This window comes from Pongo pygmaeus, chromosome 13 (assembly GCF_028885625.2).
Source record: "Pongo pygmaeus isolate AG05252 chromosome 13, NHGRI_mPonPyg2-v2.0_pri, whole genome shotgun sequence".
In the NCBI taxonomy this organism is placed as follows: Eukaryota; Metazoa; Chordata; class Mammalia; order Primates; family Hominidae; genus Pongo; species Pongo pygmaeus.
This window is the reverse complement of record NC_072386.2, coordinates 113473639-113500134: the sequence shown is the minus strand read 5'-3', so window position 1 is coordinate 113500134 and position 26496 is coordinate 113473639. Positions and strand designations below refer to the sequence as shown.

The following is a 26496-nucleotide window of genomic DNA, read 5'->3' as shown; positions in this document are numbered from 1 at the left end:
TATGGTTCCATCTGCCACTTTGGAGAGTGCAAGTTGCCCTAAGCCTTGGTAGCTTCCAAGTGTTGTTAAGTCTGCAGGCACACGGAATGCAAGAGTGAACAAAGCTTGGCAGCTTCCCCCTAGATTTCAGAGGATTTATGGAAAAGCCTAGGTGCCCAGACAGAAACCATCTGCAGGGCAGAGTCCCCAAAGAGTTACTCACTAGGTCAATGCCAAGGGGAAATGTGAGGTTGGAGGCCCCACACAGAGTACCCACTGGGTCACTGTCTTGTGGAGCCATGGGAAGTGACTGCCGTTCTCTAGACCTGAGAATGGTAGAGCTACCTGCAACTTGCATCCTGAGCCTGGAAAAGTCACAGGTGCCCATCTCCAGCTGGTAGGGGAGTAGCCACAGGGACTGCGCCCTGCAAAGCCACAGGGGTGAAGCTAGTCAAGGCCTTGGGAGCCCACATCTTGCACCAGTGTGTCCAGGATGCAAGACATGGAGTCAAGGATTTGTGTGTGTGTGTGTGTGTGTGTGTGTGTGTGTGTGTGTATTTTTTGACCTCTGAACTTTTTATTGCCCTCCTGCTCCCCAAAGAGTACCCTGCTTCTGCTGGCTTAATGTCTCAGAATTTTGGTGTCGTTGGTCTCAGACACCACTTTGCCATCCACAATCTGGGGGGTGGTAGTCTTTTGGATGTTTTGCATGGAATTCCTGCTGTCCAAGGCATCACCAAGATTGAAGTCCTTGCCATCTTCCAGCAGGCGGCAGTAGGTGGCAATCTCAGCCTCCAGCTTGACCTTGATGTTCAGCAGGGCTTCGTACTCCTGGGCCTGGCACTGCGCCTATACCCTGTGCCAGCTCTGACTCCAGGTGCAGCAGGATCCCGTTGAGCTGCTCCATCTGCAGGGCATAGTGGGCCTCCACCTCCCTCAGGCTGGTCTCCCACGTGGCCTTCAGATTTCTTATTGAGTCCAGGTTGATCTCCAAGGACTGGACTGTACATCTTAGCTCCATGAGCGTCATCTCAACAGCTCCGACCTCGGCGGATGGCATCATGACCACTGTGGTGCTCTCCTCAATCTGCTGGGACCACTACTTGTCTAGCTCCTTTTGGTTCTTCTGAGGGAGTTCACTGTATTGGGCCCAGATGTCTGCCATGATCTTGGTGAGGTCCAGAGATTTGGGGGCATCTACCTCCATAGTCAACCCAGAGCTGCAACCTGGGCTTGTAGGCCTTTTACTTTCTCTTTGTGGTTCTTCATGAAGAGCAGCTCCTCCTTGAGAGCCTCGATCTCTGTCTCCAGCTGCAGCTGAGTGACACTGGTGTCATCAGTGACCTTGTGGAGCCCATGGATGTAACTCTTCACAGACTGGTGCATGGCCAGCTCTGTCTCATACTTGACTCTAAAGTAACCAGCAGCAAGACGGGCATTGTCAATCTGCAGAATGATGCTGGCATTGTCCACAGTATTTGTGAAGATCTGAGCCCTCAGGCCCCAGATGATCTTGAAGTAATGGCCCCAGTCTCTGGCCTGAGGTCCCTTCTTCTCCAGATGCTCTCAGATTTTGCTCTCCAGCCTCTGGTTCTCAGTCTCCAGGCTCCTCACTCTGTCCAGGTAGGGGGCCAGGTGGCCGTTCAGCTTTGCATGGGCTCCTTCTCGTTCTGGATGCTTCCCATTCCTGCCAGACCCCTGGCCATCGCTGTGGCCAGAACCCGGACCCCAAGCCACCCCAGAAGCTGGTGAAGCAGGACACGGAGATCCAGAAACCAGAGCTCCCGCTGCCAGCTGGCCTTTCTGCTGACTGGCCAGGCACCGTAGCTGGGCGGCTGGAAGCCCAGGGACTGGTAGTTGGTGGAGAAGGTGGAGCGAGTGGTGAAGCTTATGCTGTCTGGGGAGGAGAGAGAGAGGACAGGAGTCAGGCTTTGCTGACCATATGTGTGTTTTAGACAGGGTCTCACTCTGTTGCCTAGGGCAGTGGTGCAATCATGGCTCACTGCAGCCTTGACCTCTTGGGCTAAAGTGATCCTCCCACCTCAGCCTCCTGAGTAGCTGGGACTACAGGTGCATACCACCATGCCTGGCTAATTTTGTTTTTTTAATTTTCTGTAGAGACAGGTTTCACGATGTTGCCCAGGCTCAAGGATTATTTTGGAATTGTAAGATTTAATATTTGCCCTGCTGAGTTTCAGACTTGCATAGGGCCTGTAGCCCCTTTATTTTGGTCAGTTTCTCCCTTTTGGAATGGGAATGTTTACCCGATGCCTGTACCACCATTGTTTATTGGAAGTAAATAACTGGTTTTGATTTTACAGGTTCATAGGTGAAAGAAGGTGAGTCTCAGAGAAGACTTAGGACTTTTGATTTGATGTTGGAATGAGTTAAGACTTTGGGGGATTAATGAGAAGGGATTATTGTATTTTGCAATGTGAGGAGGACATGAGATGTGGGGGATGGGTGCCAAGGGAGGAATGATATGATTTGGATATTTGTCCCCTCCAAATCTCATGTTGAAATGTGAACTTGTGTTGGAGGTGGGGCCTGGTGGGATGTATTGGATCATGGGGATGGATCCCTCATAAATGGCTTAGTGCCATCCCCTTGGTGATGAGTTCTTGCTCAGTTCATGCTAGATCTGGTTGTTTAAAAGAGGGTGACACCTCCCCTACCCCCACCTTGCTTCTGCTCTCACCACGTGATATGCTGGCTCCTCTTTGCTTTCTGTCATGATTGTAAGCTTCCTCAGGCCCTCACCAGGAGCTAAGCAGATTATTGGTGCCATGCCTGTACAACCTGCGGAACTGTGAGCCAAATTAAACCTCTTTTCTTTATCAGTATCGGTATTTCTTTACGCAGAAATACCAGTCTCAGGTTTTGTTTTTTTTTTTTCTTCTTTTTTTTGAGACAGTCTTGCTCTGTTGCCAGGCTGGAGTACAGTGGCATTATCTTGGCTCACTGCAACCTCCGCCTCCCGGATTCAAGTGATTCTTACGCGTTAGCCTCCTGAGTAGCTGGGACTATAGGCGCCCACCACCATGCCCAGCTAATTTTTGTATTTTTAGTAGAGACGGGGTTTCACCATGTTGGCCAGGATGGCCTCGATCTCCTGACCTCGTGATCCACCCGCCTCGGCCTCCCAAAGTGCTGGGATTACAGCCATGAGCCACCGTGCCCGGCCATCTCAGTTATTTCTTTATAGCATCACAAGAAAGGACTAATACAGCTACTGTTAGTTTCTGGCCACATGAGCCTCTCTGTAGTGCAGCTCACAATATGGTAGAGTGGCTCATCCAAGCAGCAAGCAAGATAGGCAACGGAGAGTGAGAGAGAGAGAGAGTGTGCTAAAAAGACGTCACAATCGTTTATAACCAAATTTTTGAAGCAACATCCCATTACTTTTGTGGTATTCTAACCCTTAGAAGCAAAGGAAAGGGATTACACGGGGCATGAATACCAGGAGGCGGGGAACTTTGGGAGTAGTATCAGTCTGTGTCCAATCAGGAGGTAGAAACTACACAGTACGTTATATGGGGTAAAGCTTAATATAAAGAATCATTAAATGCTAATAAATGACTACCAGCTAAAAGTAAATTCCATATAGTATTCTATAGGTTAGGGAGAATACCTAAGGAAACACACACTTGGAAAGGGGTCCTTTTCTCAAGGCTGAGGGTCACACCTCGGAGAAGGTATAGTTCAGCCCAGAGGTCCGCTAGTTGGCCCAGGCTGGAACTAGTTACTGGCAGACAGAAAGCTACTCTCCAGGCAGCAGGAGAGGTACACAGGAGCCTGCAGAGAGAGTTGGCTGGTGGGGGACAGGAAACTGGTAGGGGACAGGAGAGCCTTCAGAAAGCTAATTTTCACATTGTGAGGGCCACAGGAAAATTGTTGCTGGTCTAGACTGAGGTTGCAATGTCACCAAGGGACCATATGTGCTGGACACATGGCTGGGAAAGAGCTCCCCTGGATGTCGTTACATCCACATCGCTGACCTACCACGAAACTGTGGGAAACAGTAGGAGAGCCCCTCCTCCTGCAATGCCCCTCCAGTGCCCTCTACTGAGAAGGCTCATCACTGTGCTCACTGCAAAGCAGAAATGCTTCACTGAATTCTATCCATTATTGAAGAGCATATATTCAAGGGCGAATTGGGAGCAGAGGGGCAATAAATTGATCATTAGCATAGGAGCGATTTTAGAAGCTGCCTGTCATAGCCCTATAACTACCAAAGAAATTGAATTAATTATGAAAAACCTTCCCACAAAGAAAACTCCAGGCCCAGATGGCTTCACAGGTTTATTCTATTATTAATAAATATTTAAGGAGAAATAATGCCAATTTTACAGAAGCTACTTCAGAAAGTGGAAGAGGGAACTTACAACTAATTTTATTAGATAAACATAACCACACAGTGACATTACAAAAAAAGAAAATCATAGGTTAATATCTCTCATGAACATAGATACAAAAATCCTTAAAATGTTAGTAAATCTAGCTACGTATACCAGGTATAATACATCAAGTCCAAATAGTGTTTATTTCAGGAATGCAAGGTTGCTTTAGCATTTGAAAATCAATCTATGTACTTGACCATATTAACAAAGTAAAGGTTATATTCTATTATTATAAGGTCTCTTAAAATTTAATGGTATTCTGGGCCAGGCGCGGTGGCTCACGCCTGTAATCCCAGCACTTTGGGAGGCCGAGGTGGGTGGATCACGAGGTCAGGAGATCGAGACCATCCTGGCTAACATGGTGAAACCCCGTCTCTACTAAAAATATAAAAAATTAGCCGGGCGTGGTGGCGGGCACCTGTAGTCTCAGCTATTTGGGAGGCTGAGGCAGGAGAATGGCATGAACCTAGGAGGCAGAGCTTGCAGTGAGCCGAGATCACGCCACTGCACTCCAGCCTGGGCGACAGACCGAGACTCCGTCTCAAAAAAAAAAAAAAAAAAAAAAAAAAAAAATTAATGGTATTCCATTCTGATTGGCTTGTAGAAATTAAAATATATATGTACATAAATAAGAAAAACTCTTTTTTTTTTGAGATGGAGTTTCACTCTTTTCACCTACGCTTAGAGTGCAGTGGCATGATCTCGGCTCACTGCAACCTCTAACATCCACCTCCTGGGTTCAAGCCATTCTCCTGCCTCAGCCTTCTGAGTAGCTGGGATTACAGGTGTGTGCCACCACACCTGGCTAATTTTCTTTTGTATTTTTAGTAGAAATGGGGTTTTGCCAAGTTGTCCAGGCTGGTCTCGAACTCCTGAGCTCAGGTAATCGCCAGCCTCAGCCTCCCAAAGTGCTCGGATTACAGGCATGAGCCACCGCTCCTAGCCTCAAACATTTCTTAAAAAGAGATTTTACTCCTTATATTTTAAAGGTGTGGGCTATTTAAAGAAAAAGGTAGTTGCTAAAAGTATTGTTACTAAAACTATGAAAGCAGAGGTTTTCTGATTTTCTTTGATTTCTTAATCAAAACTTTTTTAAAAAGAAATTTAAGGCTAGGTGTAGTGGCTCACACTTATAATCCCAGCACTTTGGGAGACTGAGGTGGGAGGATCATTTGAGGCCAGGAATTTGAGACTAACCTGGGCAACATAGCAAGACCCCATCTCTACTTTAAAAAAAAAAAAAGGGCTGGTGTGGTTACTCATGCCTGTAATCCCAGCACTTTGGGAGGCCAAGATGCCAAGATGGGTGAATCACCTGAGGTCAGGAGTTCAGGACCAGCCTGGCCAACTTGGTGAAACCCTGCCCCTACTAAAAATACAAAAATTAGCCAGGCATGGTGATGGGTGCCTGAAGTCCCAGCTACTCAGGAGGCTGAGGCAGGAGAATCGCTTGAACCCAGGAGGTGGAGGTTGCAGTGGGCTGAGATCGTGCCATTGCACTCCAGCCTGGACGACAGAGCAAGACTCCGTCTCAAAAAAAAAAAAAAAAAAAAAAAAAAAAAAGGCCAGGCATGGTGGCTCACGCTTATAGTCCTAGCTACTTGAAGGCTGAGTGGAATGATGGCTTGAGCCCCAGAGGTTAGGCCACAGTGAGCTATGGTCATCCCACTGCACTCCTCCCTGGGTGACAGAGTGGGACCCTGTCTCTAAAAAGAAAAAAAGGGGAAGATAGTAATTTAATTGTTGCTTATAGACAATCCGACATCTAAAAAAAATTCACTTAAAAAATTAAAATTAAAGGCCATATCAAAGATACCACTTTTTTTTTTTTTTTTTCTTTAAGAGGGAATCTCGCTCTATTACCCAGGCTGGAGTGGTGCAATCTCAGCTCACTGCAACCTCCACCTCCTGGCTTCAAGCAATTTTCTTTCCTCAGCCTTCCGAGTAGCTGGGATTACAGGTGCATGCCACCATGCCCGGCTAATTTTTATATTTTTAGTAGAGACAGGGTTTCACCGGCCAGGCTGATCTCAAACTCCTGACCTCAGGTGATCTGCCTGCTTCAGCCTCCCAAAGTGCTGGGTTTATAGGTGAGCCACTGCACCGGCCAAGATACCACTTGTTTAAAATTTGAAAACAAATGAGAGAGACAGAGAGTATCTGACTATTATATAAGGAAGTGGTTCTTATCTTTACTGGTTTTCTCTTCATTAATACAAAAAAACGTTGTTTAGGCTGGGTGCAGTGTGGCTCACACCTGTAATCCCAGCACTTTGGGAGGCCAAGGTGGGCGGATCATGTGGTCAGGGGTTCGACACCAGCCTGACCAACATGGTGAAACCCCGTCTCTACTGAAAATACAAAAATTAGCCGGGTGTGGTGGCACGTGCCTGTAATCAGGAGCGCGTGCTACTCAGGAGGCTGAGGCAGGAGAATCGTTTGAAACTGTGAGGCGGAGGTTGCAGTGAGCCGAGATCGCACCATTACACTCCAGCCTGGGTGACAGAGCGAGACTCCGTCTCAAAAAAGAAAGAAAAAAAAAAAGGTTGTTTAATCTGATTTTTAAACAAGAAAGACATTCTGTTGCAACAAATGGAACACCCCGCCATACACACACCACCACCACCACCAGAGAAGGAAAGTTAGGGTGAGAGAGAAAGAAAGAGAAACAAGTGAGGGGAAAGGACAAGAGGAGAGGGGGCAGAAAAGGCACAATGGAAGAGAAAGGAAGGGAGAAGGAAGGGAAGGAAAAGAAAAATAAAAGAATTAAGGAAATGAAGAAAAAGAAAGAAAAGACAAGACAGATGGACAAGCTGTTTATCTCAAACAGTCCTCATACGGTTTGGTGTCATTCAAAATCATCTCTGGACCTTTAATTCTTATATAAAAAATAAAGTAACAACGACAAATTTGTTCTAAATTTACAAAAATATTGGTAGAAAAAATTTAACATGAGAAACTCAATGTAAGACCAAATCTTCTTTTACCTCTGTTATGATTTGGAAAAACTGTAAGAGTAGATCAAGCCTTGGAACTCATGCTTCAAGGAATTTAATCATTTTATTTATTTATTTATTTATTTATTATTTTTGTGTGTGTGTGGAGATGGAGTCTCACTCTGTCTCCCAGGCTGGAGTGCAGTGGCACAATCTCAGCTCACTGCAACCTCCTTCTACCGGGTTCAGGTGATTCTCCTGCCTCAGCCTCCCAAGTAGCTGGGATTACAGGCATGCTCCACTCAGCCCGGCTAATTTTTGTATCTTTAGTAGAGATGGGGTTTCACCATGTCGGCCAGGCTGGTCTTGAACTCCTGGCCTAAAATGATCTGCCCGCCTCAGCCTCCCAAAATGGTGGGATTACAGGCATAAGCCATCATTCCCGGCCTATTTAATCATTTATATATGAATTTCATTGAGTTACTTCAAAATTTTAAATATGTTTAAAAATAGCCTATAAATCTGGTTGGATTAAGGTTTCCCTTGCTTAAAGATAAATGCTTTAGCTGTCACAAAACAGCTCATGGGTTGTTTTCCCTACTAGGAAATACCTTTAATATACTCTACTGATAAACAGCCCAACAAAAACCTTACAGTAGCGGTAAAATACCTTTAAAACTATAAATTACATACGGTATGCTCATTAAACAGAAACTTCATTATCCACATCATTCCACATTTCTTCTTCTTTTCTTTTTTTTTTTTTTTTTTTGAGACGGAGTCTTACTCTGTTGTCAGGCTGGAGTACAGTGGCACAATCTCAGCTCACTGCAATCTCCGCCTCCTGGGTTCAAGCGATTCTCCTGCCTTAGCCTCCCGAGTAGCTGAGACTACAGGCGTGTGCCACCATGCCCAGCTAATTTTTGTATTTTTAGTAGAGACGGGGTTTCACCATATTGGCCAGGATGGTCCCGATCTCTTGACCTCATCTGCCCACCTCGGCCTCCCAAAGTCCTGGGATTACAGGTGTGAGCCACCATGCGCGGCCCATTCCACATTTCTAACAGGAAAAATGAGTGGTTCTGCTGGATATTATTAGATAGTTAACTCATTTACACATATTCCTGACAGATGCAAGCTACATTCCCAACAAAGACATCACCATATCTATACAACCAGGAGCCTGAATATATTAAAAGGTCTGAATTTGAGACCAACGTGGGCAACATAGCAAGACCCCATCTCTACTTTTTTAAAAAAAGGTTGAATATGGCCAGGTGCGGTGGCTTATGCCTGTAATCCCAGCACTTTGGGAGGCTGAGGTGGGTGGATCACGAGGTCAGGAGATCAAGACCATCCTGGCTAATACGGTGAAACCCCGTCTCTACTGAAAAATACAAAAATTAGCCGGGCGTGGTGGCCGGCACCTGTGACCTGGGAGGTGGAGGTTGCAGTGAGCCGAGAATTGCGCCACTGCACTCCAGCCTTGGCAACAGAGCAAGACTCCGTCTTAAATAAATAAATAACCCAGTGTCGGGCAGTTCTTTATAGCAGTATGAAGAATTGCCTGACACTGGGTTATTTATTTATAGCAGTATGAAAACGGACTTACTAATACAATGTTCTTGAATGGGTGTGTGTTTGTGTGTGGTATTTTTTGACTCCTCTGAGGGCCTCAGCAAACAGCCTCTCTGAAAAACAGGCAGGTACGGAAATTTGTAGACAATTTCAGGTGGTCCTAGAACCACAAATTAAGATCCCCTACCCCAAATTAAGAGCCCTATTTTAAACAGTGTATCTTTCTAGAATATTTTCTATGATTCAATTTACCCAAAGCTTTCTGTGAGCAACTTCACGGTTGTGTATTGGATACTTCAACAAGGGCTCAGAATTTGAAATCTTTTTAGGTTTTAAAAAAGTTGCAAAAACAGACGACAAAGTATGCCTGAGGAAAAAGAAAAAAAAAGTTGCAAAATATCATAGTATGGCTTTACCCTGGAAGAAGAAAACAAAGTTGCGAAAATAGGATAGTGTTTCCCTAGATTCTTCATCTAATAGAATCTCCAAAAGTTAACATCTTACATAGTATAATTATTAAAACTATTGATACAATACTACTAATATGAATAAATAGGCCTTATTCAAATTTCGTCAGTTGTCCCATTCATGTCCTTTTTATTTTTCTTTTTTGAGACGGAGTCTCACTCTTGACCCCCAGGCTGGAGTGCACTGGTGTGATCTCAGCTCTCTGCAACCTCCGCCTCCCGGGTTCAAGCGATTCTCCTGCCTCAGCCTCCGAGTAGCTGGGATTACAAGCGTGCACCACCACGCCCTGCTAATTTTTGTATTTTTAGTAAAGACGGGGTTTTGCCATATTGGCTAGGCTGGTCTCGAACTCCTGACCTCAGGTGACCCACCTGCCTCGGCCTCCCAAAGTGCTGGGATTACAGGAGTGAACCACTGCACCTGGAGCCATGTCCTTTTTCTATACCAGGAGCCAATTCCGGATTTCACATTACGTTCCTGCTGTGTCACCCAGGCTGGCCTCCAAGTCCTGGGCTGAGCGATCCTCCCGCCTCAGCCTCCTGCGTAGCTGGGACTACAGGCGCGCACCACCACTCCTGGCTGCCGCTGCTTTAAAATGGTGAAACCCCGTCTCTACTAAAAATAGAAAAAATTAGCCGGGTCTGCTGGCGGGCGCCTGTAATCCCAGCTACTCTGGAGGCTGAGGCAGGAGAATCCCTTGAACCCGGGAGGAGGAGGTTGCAGTGAGCCGAGATCGCGCCACTGCACTCCAGCCTGGGCAACAAGAGCGAAACTCCGTCAAAAAAAAAAAATTATTTTAATCTACGCCCTGTACTTGAGGGGTTTGTGTTCTCGTGCAAATTACCGAACGTCTCTGAGTCACTTTTCCGTCTAATAGACGTGATGCGATGAAGAACCAATGAAAAACACATTTGGAATGGCTTCGGAAACTTCGAAGGGAAGTGAATACATTTTTCTTTTCTTTCTTTCTTTCTTTTTTTTTTTTTTTTGAGACAGTCTCACTCTGTCGCCCAGGCTGGAGTGCAGTGGCACGATCTCGGCCCACTTCAACTTCTGCCTCCTGGGTTTAAGCGATTCTTCTGCCTCAGCCTCCCGAGTAGCTTGTATTACAGGCGTCGGCCACCACGCCCGGCTAATTTTTTTATTTTTAGTAGAGACGGGGTTTCAAGGTGTTGGCCAGGCTGGTCTTGAACTCCTGACCTTAAGTGATCTGCCCGCCTCGGCCTCCTAAAGTGCTGGCATTACAGGCGTGAGCCACCGCGCCCGGCCTGTGAATACATTTTTCTTATTGCTTGACGCTGGGTCATACAATTCACTTTTTCGTTGTCCAGATTAAAACCAAAACAAAGCAATTAGGAGCGCGTTGTTGTAGAGGTGTTTTGTTCCAAGGTAGGACCCGTAGCTTCTCCCCCGTCCCTAAGCTGCGAGTAGCGGCTTCTGATTGGACAATGCGCGTCCGCCACGACGCAGGAAGGCCGCCTCATTGGTCCGCGCTGTCGGGCTTCGGGGGCTTTTCTCTTTAGTGCTCAGGGCGCTGACCCACTGCTCTTTCTCTTAAGTGAGTGCTCCGTTCCTTCCGCTGCCCCATTCCTTCCGGCGCCCGGAGCTGCTGGCCCAAAGGGATCCGGAGCGAGCTAGGCCAGGTAACTGCATTGGGGTCCACCGGGAAGCGGCAGCGGCCGCGGACTACGGGAGGGAGTGGGGTTGGTGAGCTTGCGTAAAACTGCTCCTTTTTCGCTGTGTCTCGACCCCCAAGTCCTCCGCGTCTTCCTTGTCCCCTTTCCTCCTCTGGCCCCACCTCCCCCGGGCCCTTCCAGGCTTCCCCCAAAAACTCCACACACCCCTCTGCTTCCCTTCCGGGGGCCCCGCCTCCTCTGCTCGCGTCTCCACGGGCCCCGCCCTCGTCTCCTCCCCGCAGCGGTCCCTCCTTCTGGAGCGCAACTCCTTCCCTCCTCTCCGCCGCCGCTGTGCCCCCCGCTTGGCCCATTCCTGGTACCTCCTAGTCCCTTAAGTTTGGTTTTGTTCCTTCCTGGCACCTCCACCTGTCTCCCCATGATCCCTGTCTCCTTTGCATCTGACTGCTGGAGTCCTCCGATTCTCCGGTTGACCCAGGCTGTGGGTTTAGCAAATTGTGCAGCGGCATTGTGCTGGGCGTTGGGGATGGAGGTAGTGACTAGAGGTCCCTACTTTCAAGAACTCCTTGCCCCGTGGGAGAGAGTCACTTTGTGAATGGAGTATGATAGGCCCGGTGATAAGTCTTTAAGGCAGCCGCATTCCTGCTGAATTCTCAAGCAGGCCTCTGGGGGCTAAGCTGCATCTTTTCATCAGAATGCCCTTGGCTGCTTCTGATGCAGAAGCCTGGTCCTTTATTTTTTTAGTTTTTATTATTATTATTTTTTTTGAGACAGAGTCTCCCTCTGTCTCCCAGGCTGGAGTGCAGTGGCGTGATCTCGGCTCACTGCAAACTCCGCCTCCTGGGTTCAAGAGATTCTCGTGCCTCAGCCTCCTGAGTAGCTGGGAAAACAGACGCCCGCCACCACACCTGGCTTTTTTTTTTTTTTTTTTTTTTTTTTTTACTAGTAGAGACAGAGTTTTACCATGTTAGCCAGGCTGGTCTCGAATTCCTGGTCTCAAGTGATCCTCCCACCTCGGCCTCCCTAAGTGCTGGGATTACCGGCGCGAGCCCGGCCATCACAGTCCTTTAAACCCTTGGGAGTTATTAAAATCTTTCTGTGGGCCCTTCTTTTAACCTGTCAGAATAGGTAAGGTTTCAGAGACCATCCGTCCAAGCCCTCAGGGTGTTGTCTGGGAGGTTGAAGGCTGGTGACGGAGAGTGATTGCCTAGACAAATAGTGACTCAGCATTGTACTCTTGATACCTCTTTTTGGAGTTTTTCCTGAGGATACTTACCCAATTTTTCAATTAGGCAGCAGTCTTAGCTGGTGGGAAAACTAAAAGCACAGATAAAACCACTAGTCAGTAGATTCCTCCAAGCCAGTGCAGGTGGCTTGTACACTTAACTCAGACTAGAGTAATTTATACTTAAGGCTCTTGGAGTCAGGAATCCCTGGGGTCTGGTCCCAGCTCCACCATTCACTGTTAAGCTTGGTGAAGACTCTTCCTTTATCTGAGCTTCAGTTTTACCTTCTGTTAAAGAGTGTGATAAGCCCTAACACACAGGGTAACGGTAGGGATTTGTTAAGATTCTGGTTATGAAAATAATCACTTTAGTGTCCTGGAAATTGTAGGATCTCAGCACAGGCGAGCCCCCTATGCTTCAGATTCATGTCTGTCTGGCTCAAATCAGCAAAGAACCTGATATGCTTTCTTTTTCCAGGCACCATGACCACCCTTGATGATAAGTTGCTGGGGGAGAAACTGCAGTACTACTACAGCAGCAGTGAGGATGAGGACAGTGACCACGAGGACAAGGACCGAGGCAGAGGTGCCCCAGCCAGCAGTTCTGTGCCTGCAGAGGCTGAGCTGGCAGGCGAAGGCATCTCAGTTAACACAGGTGCTGAGAAACCCTGGGCTCTGGGAACAGGCTTAAAAAATTTACATTAAGTACATAGTAATTAGAAGTCTCCTGATCACTTTTAACTCTGGTCCCCACTTTCAGAGATAACCTAGTCTTTTCATTATGTGTGCTTCTAGCCTTTTAGTGCACAATACAAATGTATCTGCATAGCAGCATGGTAATGAACACAGACTGGCCTGGATTTGAATCCTGCATCTTGTATTAACAGTTTGATATCCCATAAATCACAAGTATGAGTATATGGGTAGTGCAAATTCCTAAAAATGGCATATTTACACTTGTACATTTTAATATTGTCAAATTGCTATCAGTTGAGTTGAGGTGGCAGTAATTTATAGTTTAATCAGCAATCTGTGTTTCTCTGTACACTTGTCCTCCTACTGTGTTATGAAACTCCTTGATCTTTGCTATTGTAGTAATTCATTGTAGGTTTATTTCCGCCCCCACCGCCTTTTTTTTGTTTTGTTTTTTTGTTTTGTTTTGTTTTTTAAGACAAGTTCTCACCTTGTTGCTCAGGCTGGAGTGCGTTGGTGCCATAATGGCTCACTGCAACCTCAACTTCCTGAGCTCAAATGATCCTTCTGCCTCAGCTTCATGAGGTTCCTCTCTTAAAAAGCTGGGACCACATGTAGCTGGGACCACAGGTGCTTGCCACTGTGCCCAGCTAATTTATTTTTTTATTTTTTGTAGAGATGGGGTCTCACTTTGTTGCCCAGGCTGGCCTCACACTGCTGGCCTCAAGCGATCATCTGCCTCAGCCTCCCATGGGCATGAACAAATGCACTGGGCCCATATTTATCTTTAAGAGAGAACCTAAACTTCTTTTCATAATTTTAAGAGAGATTTTTATATCCTTTGCTCATTTAAAAAATTAGGTGGTTTTTTTCTTCTTGGGGAGCTATAAAGGAAATTAATCTGTGATGTGAGTTGTAAATACTTCTTTCAGTTTGTTGTTGTCTTTTGACTTTATGTTCTTTTCCTAGATGAAAAATTTTATTTTTATTTACTTAAAAGTATGTTATAGTTTCTTAATTTTGCTCTTTACTTAAAAGGCGTTTCTTCACCCTACTTTATAAAGGGCCTCACTTTGCTGTATAAAAAGGTTCTCCTGGTTGGGCACAGTGGCTCACGCCTGTAATCCTAGCACTTTGGGAGGTCGAGGCAGGTGGACTGCCTGAGCTCAGGAGTTCGAGACCAGCCTGGGCAACACAGTGAAATCCCATCTCTACTAAAATACAAAAAGTTAGCCAGGTGTGGGGGCACACGCCTGTAGGCCCAGCTACTCAGGAGGCTGAGGAAGGAGAATTGCTTGAACCCCGGAGGCAGAGGTTGCAGTGAGCCAAGATCATGTCACTGCACTCCCGCCTGGGCAACAGAGTGAGACTCTGTCTCCAAAAAAAAAAAAAAGGTTCTCCTATACTTTTCATTAGTATTTTTGTGATTTCATTTTTTACACTTAAATATTGATTCATGTGGAATTCATTTTGATGCAGGGTGCAGTAGGGCTCCAGTTTAATTTTTTTTAGATTGCTACTCAGTTGTTTCAGTACCGCTTAGTGAATAAGCCATCTTTATTATCTTGAGATGTCACTTTTATTATGTACTGAATTTCTCTGTTTATGTTGGGTCTTTAGCTGTACTATGTAGTCTCTTCCATTGATTTGTCTTTTACTGGGCTGTGTCATACTGTTTTTAATTATTGTAGTGTTATATTTTAGTATTTGGTAAGGCTAGACCCTCTTCAATTAACTTTTGCTTTATTTTTTCCAAAGGAAATTTAGGAGCCGGACACATATGTGTGTTCATGTATTTTCATTGGGAATGCATTAAATATATAGATTAATTTAGGGATCATTGGCACTTTTGTGATGTTGAGTATGTCTGTTCAGGAACATGGTATTGCTTTTCCATTTATTCAAGTCTTTCAAGTATTTTTTGGGAGCATTTTAAAGTTGTCTTCATATAGATTTGTATACTTTTTTTCTGTGATACCAAAAGACTCCAAAGCTTTAGTGGCTTATGACAACAAAGGTTTATTTCTCATTCACGTTACATGCAGCCTGTAGGTCAATGGCAGCCCTGCTTACGTTTCTTTCATCTAGGAGCTAGGCTGAAGGAGTAACAGCCTCAGTTTGGCTGTGTCCCTCTATTTAGGACACACCGTTTTCATGGCGAAGCATAGAGAGCAAGAGAGGAGCTGTTGGAAACATGGAATGGCTCATACATGGCATACTTTTTGTTTTGCTCAGACATGGCATACTTCATATTTGCTCACAATCCCATTGGCCAGCAAGTCACATAGTCAAGCCCAGCCTCAATGGGCTGGGGATATATGTACTAATCCCACAGGAGGTACCACAGTCACATAGCAAGGGGCAAGGACATAAAAGTCCTTCGGCAGCACAGGGCTTGACGGGTTAAGGGTAGCTTGAATAACAGAACAGGTTGTATTACAATCTTGTTATAAAAAAATTGTTATAAAAAATTCAGAGGCCAGGCGCGGTGGCTCATGCCCATCATCCCAGCACTTTGGGAGGCCAAGGCAGGCGGATCACCTGAGGTCAGGAGTTGGAGACCATCCTGGCCAACATGGTGAAACCCCGTGTCTACTAAAAATGCAAATATTAGCTGGGCATGGTGGTGCATGCCTGTAGTCCCAGCTGCTCGGGAAGCTGAGGCGGGGGATTGCTTGAACCTGGGAGGTGGAGGTTGCAGTGAGCCGAGATCGCGCCATTGCACCCCAGCCTGGGCCACAGAGCAAGACTCAATATCAAAAAAAAAAAAAAAAAAAAAAATTCAGATAATATAGAAGTACAGAAAGAAAAAAGTAAAAGATCTCTCTCACCAGCCCCTTAGATCCTACTACCTGGAGACAACCACTGTTAACAGTTTACATATCCTGCAAGCTCTTTTTCTATGAACACACAAGTGTATACACAAACATGTATGCATATCTATGTACATAAATTATATATATACATACAGGTCTTTTTTTATAGAAACTAGAGGATTATACCATGATATTCTACATTTTGCTTTTGTAATAACCTAATATATTTGGAATATCTTTAATGGCAGGAAACACAGAGCTGCTTTACTCTTAGAGTTGCTTTATTTTCCTTTGAGTAGGTAGATCATAATTTTTTAAACTCATCTCCTAATGTTGGGCATTAGCTTGGCCCTTGTTGCAGACTGTTGCAGGGCACATCATTGTGTATAGGCCACTTTGCCCTGTGGCAGAGTGCACAGAGTCCCTATGATAATTGTGCAGTAGATGGAGCAAGCTTCAGGCAGATGTGAACTCCTACCTACAGATGTGAGCTGGTCAATAACTGCCTGCCTATTCTCCTTGGTCACATCCGTGTTCACCCTACTCAGGCCCAAAAGGTGTGATCAATGACTGGCGTCGCTTCAAGCAGTTGGAGACAGAGCAGAGGGAGGAGCAGTGCCGGGAGATGGAAAGGCTGATCAAGAAGCTGTCAATGACTTGCAGGTCGCATCTGGATGAAGAGGAGGAGCAACAGAAACAGAAAGACATCCAGGAGAAGATCAGTGGGAAGGTAATTAGCAGTACCCAGGCTTTTCTTAGAGTCTGCTGTGGCTGCTAGAGCTGGGTGAGTGATTCAAGAGGTGGAGGATGCTTGATTTGACCTCCAAGAAGTTGTGTAGTGCGGGAGAAATCATAGAGCCCTGTCAAAACTCAAACCCACCCAGCTTTCAATCTCAGTTCTGCTACTAGTGACTGTGGGAAAGTCTCTTCCCTTCTGAACCTGGTGTTTCAATGGTTAAATGATGTATCCTCCCCGTACAGGGCTGTGTGGTTAATATGCCCATCACAGTGTCTGGCCCATTGAAAGTGCTCAGTAAATTTTGGTTTCCCTTCTTTTATTGAGGTTTTATCTTGGGCCAGAAATAACCCTCTTAGGGTGGTGGTATTATCCCCTTCTTACAGATAATGGAAGCATTGCTTAGAGGGCATTAGAGGCTTGTTCAGGGCAATGCAACTGGTAAATTGTAGTAGGTACTAGGGTTCTAACCCAAATACTCCTGTTTCTTCCATGATGTTGCTGTCTCATCTGAAGCCTATTCATGAGAATTTATTCTAAGGAGGCATTATAATAAGCAAACAGATACTCTGGAAGATATTTGGAAGTAGGTCCCTGATGGCCTTTTTTTTTTTTTTAAATAGAGACAGGGTCTATGTTGCCCAGGCTGGTCTCGGAACTCCTGAGCTCAAGTGACCCTCCCACCGTAGCCTCCCAAAGTGCTAGGATTACAGGCATGAGCCGTAGTGCCTGGCCCCTGATGGCCTCTTATCCTATCAGTATTAAAAGGGATTCACTATTTCCCTAGATGCCCTCTGACTGTGGACGAATGTCTGTGAGTGCCTGAGATCATTTAGTTATGGCCCAAAGCTAAAATACCACACAGGATCAGGGAGCAGAAAAGAGGATTAAGCTGGGAATCATTCACCTTGACCAGGAGGCTGATTTTAGGACATTACACTTAGCTAAAGACTTCAATGGGTCAGAAGAAGCCACTCTGGTAGACTGAGTTGTAGTGGAGGGCTGCGAGATGGGAGGAAAATTGGCAATAAGTAAAATGGTGAACTCAGAATGTTGCTGGTTATGATACAGTAACAACGTGTTCTGATCTAGTGTGATCTCCCACTCCCTGTTCCCTAATCTGTGCAACATTAGGCAGAGTTAGGTTTTATGAGAGGAGCGGGGATGTCTTGCTGCACCGGGGCAGGGGGAAGATGCTTTTGTAGCTTAAGCTGTCTCTTGGGCATTGTGCCTGCTGCTCACAGCTGCTTCCTGATACTGAGGTGAGAGGCCAGAATGAGGCAACATCGTATCATCACATGGATCAGTCTTGAGAGAGGCTGTTCCTGTCCTGCTGATTTATCTGCAATAGAATAGAACTGGAAACTGTCTGGCAGAATTAGGGAAGTGGTTAAGCAAAGTGACACATTATATATAATTTCATAAAAATATTTGGAAATATGAGGAAATACTTATAATCGTGCTAAGTCTCAAAAGCAGGTTATAGCTTAATTGGTACACCCACAGCTGCTGCTATATAAGCAAAACTATTTTAGTATGACTGGTAATAAAAATAATTTTTAGAGTCCATATGACTGTGTGTGTGTGTGTGTGTGTGTGTGTATTTGGGGATGGTGTGGGGCAGGGGTTATGAGAGTTTTTTCTAAAATTCTATAATGTCTTGTTATCTTTCCAAAAAAAAAAAAACCAGATAAAATATTGTCAAGACTGACAAAAAGAAACAAGCTCGTAAGTGAGATTATATGATGCTGCCTATTTGGATTGAGAGGAAGTGTGATATTGTAGTTAAAAACATGGGTTTTTAAAATCTAGTTTGAGTCCTAGTCTTATGCTTACTGGGTGAACTTGTTCAAATAATGTCAAGTTTTGGAACCTCATTTATAAAGTGGGGCTATTAAAAGTCCCTTCCCGATGGAGTTATGGAATTCAGTGAGATATAATGCATGTAAAGTACTTAGCATGGTGCCTTATATATTATCAGCATGTAGTACATGTTAACTGTTTTATTGTTTTTTATTTTTTTGGAGACAGGGTATCGCCCTGTGGCCCAGGCTGGAGTGCAGTGGTGTGATCTTGGCTCACTGCAACCTCCGCCTCCCGGGTTCAAGTGATTCTTGTTGTGCCTCAGCCTCCCGAGTAGCTGGGACCACAGGTGCACACCACCATGCCCTCCTAACTTTTTGTATTTTTTTTTTTAAGGAGAGATGGGGTTTTGCCATGTTGGCCAGGCTGGTCTTGAACTCCTGACCTCAAGTGATCCGCTCGTCTCAGCCTCCCAAAGTGCTAGGATTACAGGCGTGAGCCACTGCGCCCAGCCCATATTAACTGTTATCACGAGTGTTCAGTTTTCATATTTATGCTCACTTGCTGGTCCGCCTGCAGATGACTCTGAAGGAGTTTGCCATGATGAATGAGGACCAAGATGATGAAGAGTTTCTGCAGCAGTACCGGAAGCAGCGAATGGAAGAGATGCGGCAGCAGCTTCACAAGGGGCCCCAATTCAAGCAGGTTTTTGAGATCTCCAGTGGAGAAGGGTTTTTAGACATGATTGATAAAGAACAGAAAAGCATTGTCATCATGGTTCATATTTATGAGGATGGCATTCCAGGGACCGAAGCCATGAATGGTTGCATGATCTGCCTTGCCGCAGAGTACCCAGCTGTCAAGTTCTGCAGGGTGAAGAGCTCAGTTATTGGCGCCAGCAGTCGGTTCACCAGGAATGCCCTTCCTGCCCTGCTGATCTATAAGGGGGGTGAATTGATAGGCAATTTTGTTCGTGTTACTGACCAGCTGGGGGATGATTTCTTTGCTGTGGACCTTGAAGCTTTTCTCCAGGAATTTGGATTACTCCCAGAAAAGGAAGTCTTGGTGCTGACATCTGTGCGTAACTCTGCCACCTGTCACAGTGAGGATAGCGACCTGGAAATAGATTGAACTGATAGTCTAGTTGCATAGATTTCTCATTGTTTGGGTTGGAATACACGTCATTGTTTATTTTTGTTCCTTCTTTGTCTTCTGGCTTTTCAGCTGTTCTTTGTAGTCCCTTTTATTATGCATAAAATCAAGAAATTCTTAGATTAAATCAGAATGCTGAATAACCTTGTAGCTAGCAATAAGGTGACTTACAATTGTATAAACAGGAAGCCAGGCTTTTGAACTGTTTACTTAAGATTCTCTGGCGTGACATTTCTGTTACTGTTTCCAGTCAATATTTACAAAGCATCCTAAAGATGGTGTCTTGGAAATTGTCTTCAGATGATCTCAGAGGTCTCTGCCAAGTCTGAGAGTATAATTCTGTAGGTAGTGTGTTATTTGCAAAGTAAATAGTGCATTTTCTAAATCAAATGATTGTAAATTATATTTACTTGTAATCAGTTCCATAGCTTTAGACGGTGGTTAGATTTTTTTTTCCCCACCAGGGTCTTGTTTAAAGGGGTGAGCCACCGCACCCGGTCCTGAGGGGTGGCCTCTGCTGCTGGATTTCATGTCTTCCTCCAGCATGGCTAAGTCTGGAACAGCAGGAAGCGTCGATGCTTACTGACCTGGTGATGTTGGAAGACAAGTAGTTTATGGATTTAAACATTAGAGCTGGAGTGGAGCTGGAAATCTTTGTAAAGGAAGTTCTTTCAGTAAGATGCCCCTGCTTCTCTTTGTCTCTTTTTTGTTTAACAAGGTAACTTTTTGTTTAACCTAGATTTTTTTTAAAACTTTTTTTTTTTTTTTTTGCATATTGGAAAAGTAATTCATATTCGGTAGAGAAAAATTGACCAAAACAGAAGCAAAAATAAGAAAATTAAAATAATCTCTAATCCTACTACCTAGAATAAAACACCATTAATATTTTGGTCTGTTTCCTGCCAAGGTGTTTTCTGTGTATACATGGGTATTTTGTTTGTTTTTAAACAAAATGATGTGATCATTCTGAACATACTGTTTTATAGTATGGTCAGCTAATAATATATCAGACCTTTTTTCATATTAAATATTCTACAACTTTTTAAAAATGTCTATTAATATTCCATCGTATAGATGTGATATAATTTGCTTGATGGTTGTCTCTTAAAAAGAAAGGTAGCAAATACTTTTTTTAAATTACAAAAGTGATAGATGTTCATTGTAGAAAATGTAATAAACACTGTTAAGACTTAAAAGCCATATAATTCCACCAACCAAAATTAATCCCTGTTGTCATATTTCTAGTCATTTTTATAGCCTTTTTTTCTATGTATTTATAATAATTATCATTTGAGTTTTTTTCCTTTTTTTTAACTTTAAAAATGTATATTCTAGGGTCAGGGGAAATGTAATCTGGAATTAAATATTAGCCTTAAAATTCACAGTTTTGATTTTCCTGGCTTTTCAGGAATTGACTAACTGTAAAAGAGTCTTGAAAGTATTTAGTCAACAAACAGTGCATTTTTTTTTTTTTTTGGACTAAGAAAGCTCATTGTAGTAGAAAGGGTGGAATGTATTGAAAATTATTAGAAGCAGGGAACTATTGTTAGTCTAGCTTATTTCCTTTCAGTCTTTTTTCAATATTTTTATAAACATTGAGTACTTACTGAATTTAGTTCTGTGCTCTTCCTTATTTAGTATTGTATCATAAATACTTTGATGTTTCAAACATTCTAAATAAATAATTTTCAGTGGCTTCATAATATTTCATCATTTGGATATACAATAATTTATTTAACCCGTCTCTTTATTTTTATTTATTTATTTTGTTTGTTTTCTTTGAGATGGAGTCTCGCTCTGTCACCCAGGCTGGAGTACAATAGCGTGATCTCGGCTCACTGCAACCTCCACCTCCTGGGTTCAAGCAGTTCTCCTGCTTCAGCCCCCTGAGTAGCTGGGACTACAGGCACATGCCATCATGCCTGGCTAATTTTTGTATTTTTACTAGAGACGGGGTTGGGGTTTCACCATGTTGGCCAGGCTGGTCTCGAGCTCCTGACCTCAGGTAATCTGCCCGCCTCGGCCTCCTAAAGTGCCGGGATTACAGGCATGAGCACGCTGCACGGCCTAACCAATCTCTTTATATTGATATGGTTATTTAGATTCTCAGTGTTCTGCTGAACACTTAATGCCTTTGTGTTTTGGGCTATATTTTGAATTATTCTCATAGATTTCTAGAAGAATTACTCGACAAATAGGGACACTTAAAAATAGCTTTTAAAAACCATCTTCTGTTCTCATTGAAAATAAGAATATATTATGCACTTACAGGGAACTTGACTTTGCTTTTCAAGAACAGAAGTTCTAAAATACAGTAGGGCTGGGTGTGGTGGTTCATGCCTGTAATCCCAGCACTTTGGGAGGCCGAGGCAGACATAGCGAGACCTCATCTGTACAAAAAATAGAAAAAATTAGCTGGGCACAGTGCTGTACCTCTAGTCCCAGCTACTTGGGAGGCTGAGTCAGGAGGATCTCTTGAGCCTGGGAGGTCAAGGCTGCAGTGAACCATGATTGCACTCCAACCTGGGCAACAGAGACCCTGTCTCAAAAAAAAAAAAAAAAAAAGTAAACAGACATGTAATGGTAATGGAGAAATCCTAGACTTTTTTTTTTTTTGGAGATGGTGTCTCACTCTGTTGCCCAGGCTGGAGTACAGTGGCACGATCTCAGCTTACTGCAACCTCCGCCTCCTGGATTCAAGCGATTCTTCTGCCTCAGCCTCCTGAGTAGCTCGGATTACAGGTGCCTGCCACCATGCCTGGCTAATTTTTGTAGCCAGGTGGGGTTTCACCATGTTAGCCATGCTGGTCTCGAACTCCTGACCTCAGGTGATCACCTGCCTCGGCCTCCCAAAGTGCTGGGATTACAGGCATGACCCACCGCGCCGGGCCTAGAATGTTAGGTCTCTTAACTTCAGTGTTGTGGAAGCAGCATGGGCTTTAGAGTCAGGCAGATCTGGGTTCAAATCCTGCCTGGCAGTCTAGTGGTGTAGCTTCTTTCTGGTAAGAAACCTACCCTTCCTGATGCTCAGTTTCCTTATCTGTAAAATGGGAACAAAAATAACCTGTTTTGTGGAGTTGTTCTGCGACAGTGGTTCTCATGTGTGGTACCTGGGGCAGCACCAGCAGCAGTGGCGGCCTCAGCATCACCTGGGAACTTGTCAGAAATGCAAATTCTCGGGCTTCACCCTAGACCTCCTGAATCAGGAATTCTGGGAATGACTAGGCAAACTATTTTCAGGAGCCCTGTAGGTGATTCTGAAGCTTGTTCAAGTTTGAGAATCACTGACCTATGGATTAAGGTGAGTGAGTGCACCTGTGACAGAACAAGTGCTCACTGCTCTTGGTTTCCTTATTAAGAGTAAAAGAGGGAAGGAGTTGAAATGGGGTAGCTCTCAGATCACCTCTCTCCTGTTTTATTTTGTGATTCTCCCTTTTAGCCGTGGAATTGGGGGAAGGGAAGAGGAATCATTTATCTATCACAAACTGTCCCAGAGTCTTCCAGATTTCACGTTTGGAAGGAAAGTCTCAGGAAGGCGCGGACTTTGTTTTCTTCCTCATGTATGGCATAGAGCAGGGGTCCCCAAGCCCTGGGCCACAGATCAGTGTCGGTCTGTGGCCTGTTAGGAACCAGGCTGCACAGCAGGAAGTGAGCAGCGGGCCAGCAAGCTAAGCTTCATCTGTTTTTACAGCCGCTTCCCATTGCTTCCGGTACTGCCTGAGCTCCACCACCTGTTAGATCAGCGGTGGCATTAGATTCTCATAGGAGTGCGAACCCTATTGTGAACTGCCCACGCGAGGGATGTAGGTTGTCTGCTGCTTATGAGAATCCGGCGCCTGCTGATCTGTCACTGTTCCCCGTCACCCTCAGATGGGACCGTCTAGTTGCAGGAAAACAAGCTCAGGGCTCCCACTGATTCTACATTATGGTGAGTTGTATACTTGTTATGTATTGCAATGTAATAATAATAGAAATAAAGTGTACGATAAATGCAATGCGCTTGAATCATCCTGAAACTCCCCCCACCCAACCCCAGTCTGTGGAAAAATTGTCTTCCAGGAAACCGTTCCCTGGTGCCAAAAAGGTTGCAGACCACTGGCATAGAGTAAGGGCTTGGTCTCCAGGCACAGGCTGCTACTTACTACCTTTGGAAGCAAGATGCTGAATCCCTCCATGCCTCAGTTTCCCCATCTGTGAAATGCTGATAGTAACATGAGTCAACTAATGTAAAGCACCTGGAACACACATAAGTGTTTTTATTGGTCTGGTGCCCACACTGTGCTTGGCACTTGGCAAAAGATGAATAAACATTTAAGAATGAACACACTGACTCATTGAATGACACATCTTTTCAAAGTAGGAAGTAGTAACTTTTCAAAGGTGTAGAAACCAAGACTTAGCAGGGTTAAGTGACATTTCAACTTATACAGCTAGTGGGCAGGGCAGGGTTGAAATCAGGTTTGTGAAGTTCCAACATTTGTATTATTTTCCTGATGTCATGTTCTTGATGGAGAAAGCAAACTGATCAAGTGACAATAAAATAGAAACATTGAAAGACAGTGGAGAGAATAGAGGAAGAAAATAAAGAAGACAATTTGTTTTTACTCATTTATTTTTATTTATTTTTTTGAGTCAGAGCCTCGCTCTGCTGCCCAGGCAGGAGTGCAGTGGCATGATCTCAGCTCACTGCAACCTCTGCCTCCCGGGTTCAAGCGATTCTCCTGCCTCAGCCTCCCGAGTAGCTGGGACTACAGGCACGTGCCACCATACCAGGCTAATTTTTTTATTTTTAGTAGAGACAGGGTTTTACCATGTTGGCCAGGATGGTCTCAAACTCCCGACCTCAGGTGATCTGGCTGCCTCGGCCTCCCAAAGTGTTGGGATTACAGGTGTGAGCCACCGCGACCGGCCAAGAAGAGAATTTAAAGAGCAAAAAGTTGTTGAGCTGATGGAGCCTTGGGTCTCTCAGTTCTGCCAGTGTTTCAGGCCAGAATCTCCTCCCGTCTCAGCTGTGGCAGTGACCCACAATGTGCCCCTGTTGAGGGGCATCTCCTTCCTACCATGAGTCCAGAGAGTCCTCCCTCCCAAAATCCATCTCTTAGGCTCCTTCCTCCACACACTGCCACCCGCGTCCCACTACAAGTGACAGCAGTAGGGAGAATAGTTAATAGTTAATGTCACTACAAGTGACAGCAATAAGGAGAATAGTTAATAGTTAACTATGGCTCCTTCAGTAACTAAGTGCCCTCAGATACATCTCTTCCTCTCCTGGGCCTCATTTCCCCATTTGTAAAGTGAGGAGTTGAACTAGATGATTTTTTTTTTTTCCTCCCCCTCGAGACAGGGTCTTGCTCTGTAACCCAGGCTGGAGTGCAGTGGCACAATCACAGCTCATTGTAATCTTGAACTGTTGGGCTCAAGGGATCCTCCTGCCTCCGTCTGCTGAGTAGCTGGGACTACAGGTGCATGCCACTGTGCCTGGCTAATTTTTTATTTTTTGTAGAGTGGAGTGTCTCACTTTGTTGCCTAAGCTGGTCTCAAACTCCTGGGCTCAAGCGATCCTCCTGCCTCAGCCTCCCAAAGTTCTGAGATTACAGGTGTGAGCCACGAACCTGGCTAGATGATTTCGTCAGATGCTTCAGACTCTCACATTGTATTAGTTAATTATTAATCTTTTATTTGGAAAATGTTGAAACCTATAGGAAAATGAAAAGAATATTACCATTAACATCTGTGTATCTTTCATGTGGCTTCACCGAAAGTTGATATTTTGCTGCATTTGTTTATCTCTGTTTTCTGTGGAACTTTTTTTTTTTTTTTGAGACGGAGTCTCACTCTGTCACCCAGGCTGGAGTGCAGTGGCGTGATCTCGGCTCACTGCAAGCTCCACCTTCCGGGTTCACGCCATTCTCCTGCCTCAGCCTCCCAAGTAGCTGGGATTACAGGCACCCACCACCACACCCGGCTAATTTTTTGTATTTTTAGTACAGACAGGGTATCACCATGTTAGCCAGGATGGTCTTGATCTCCTGCCCTCGTGATCCACCCGCCTCGGCCTCCCAGAGTGCTGGGATTACAGGCATTAGCCACCGCGGCTGGCGGAACTATTGAGATGTAAGTTTGCAGACATCTTGACTTTGCCCCTAAATACTTCGCTGACTCTCCTAAGAAAAGGGTCATGATCTTATATAACCAAAATACCATTGTTACACTCAAGAGAATAAACAGTAATTCAACAATATCTAAAACATAGTTCATATAAATTTTCTCTATTTGTTCCCAAAATTTCTTTAATATTCTTTGAAAAAAATTCAGGATGCAATCAAGTTCACACATTTCATTTTTGTGACTTTAGTCTCTTAAGCTAGTACAGTCCCCTTGCCTTTGTTCTTGTTTCTCATATCAGTGATTTGTTTTTGAGGCAGGGTCTGGCTCTGTTGCCCAGGCTGAAGTGCAGTGGCGTGAGCTTGGCTCACTGTAATTTCCACCTCCTCGGCTCAAGCCATCCTCCCACCTCAGTCAGCTGAGTAGCTGGGACAACAGGTGTGCAACACTGTGCCCAGCTACTTTTTGTATTTTTTGTAGAGATGGGGTTTCACTATGTTGCCCAGGCTGGTCTCGAACTCCTGAGTTCAAGCCATCCGCCTGCCTCAGCCTCCTAAAGTACAGGGATTACAGGCTTGAGCCACCATGACTGGCTCATATCAGTCATTTTTTTTTTTTTGGAGTTGGAGTCTTGCTCTGTTGCCCAGGCTGGGAGTGCAGTGGCATGATCTTGGCTCATTGTAACCTCTGCCTCCCAGGTTCAAGTGATTCCCCTGCCTCAGCCTTCTGAGTAGCTGGGATTACAGGTGTGCACCACCACATGTGGCTAATTTTTGTATTTTTTTTTTTTTTTTTAGTAGAGATGGGGTTTCATTATGTTGGCCAGGCTGGCTTCAAACTCCTGACCTCAAGTGATCTGCCGGCCTAGGCTTCCCACAGTGCTGGGATTACAGGCGTGAGCCACCGCACCCAGCCTTATCAGTGACTTTTAATCATTTATTCATTTAGGTGACTGGGGATGGGTCTAAGCC

General features: G+C 44.8%; 1 protein-coding gene and 1 pseudogene across 1 annotated transcript; one reads left to right on the top strand and one right to left on the bottom strand.

Moving 5' to 3' along the window:
• Window positions 1–600: 600 nt before the first annotated feature.
• On the bottom strand, window positions 601–11348 carry LOC129043545 (keratin, type I cytoskeletal 18-like; annotated as a pseudogene).
• On the top strand, window positions 10762–21123 carry PDCL (phosducin like). The gene is made up of 4 exons (XM_054502189.2): window positions 10762–11004; window positions 12699–12875; window positions 16278–16459; window positions 18848–21123. The coding sequence occupies exons 2-4, from the start codon at window positions 12704–12706 to the stop codon at window positions 19397–19399; spliced, it is 906 nt and encodes a 301-aa protein (XP_054358164.1). The 5' UTR covers window positions 10762–11004; window positions 12699–12703; the 3' UTR covers window positions 19400–21123.
• Window positions 21124–26496: the final 5373 nt, after the last annotated feature.

What these genes read in the sequence shown, in the direction of transcription:
- PDCL (XM_054502189.2), top strand. Translation starts at nt 12,704, where the DNA reads ATGACCACCCTTGATGATAAGTTGCTGGGGGAGAAACTGCAGTACTAC. An exon ending in AGGCATCTCAGTTAACACAG is followed by an intron (nt 12,876 to 16,277) that starts GTGCTGAGAAAC and finishes CACCCTACTCAG; the next exon opens with GCCCAAAAGGTGTGATCAAT. An exon ending in AGGAGAAGATCAGTGGGAAG is followed by an intron (nt 16,460 to 18,847) that starts GTAATTAGCAGT and finishes GTCCGCCTGCAG; the next exon opens with ATGACTCTGAAGGAGTTTGC.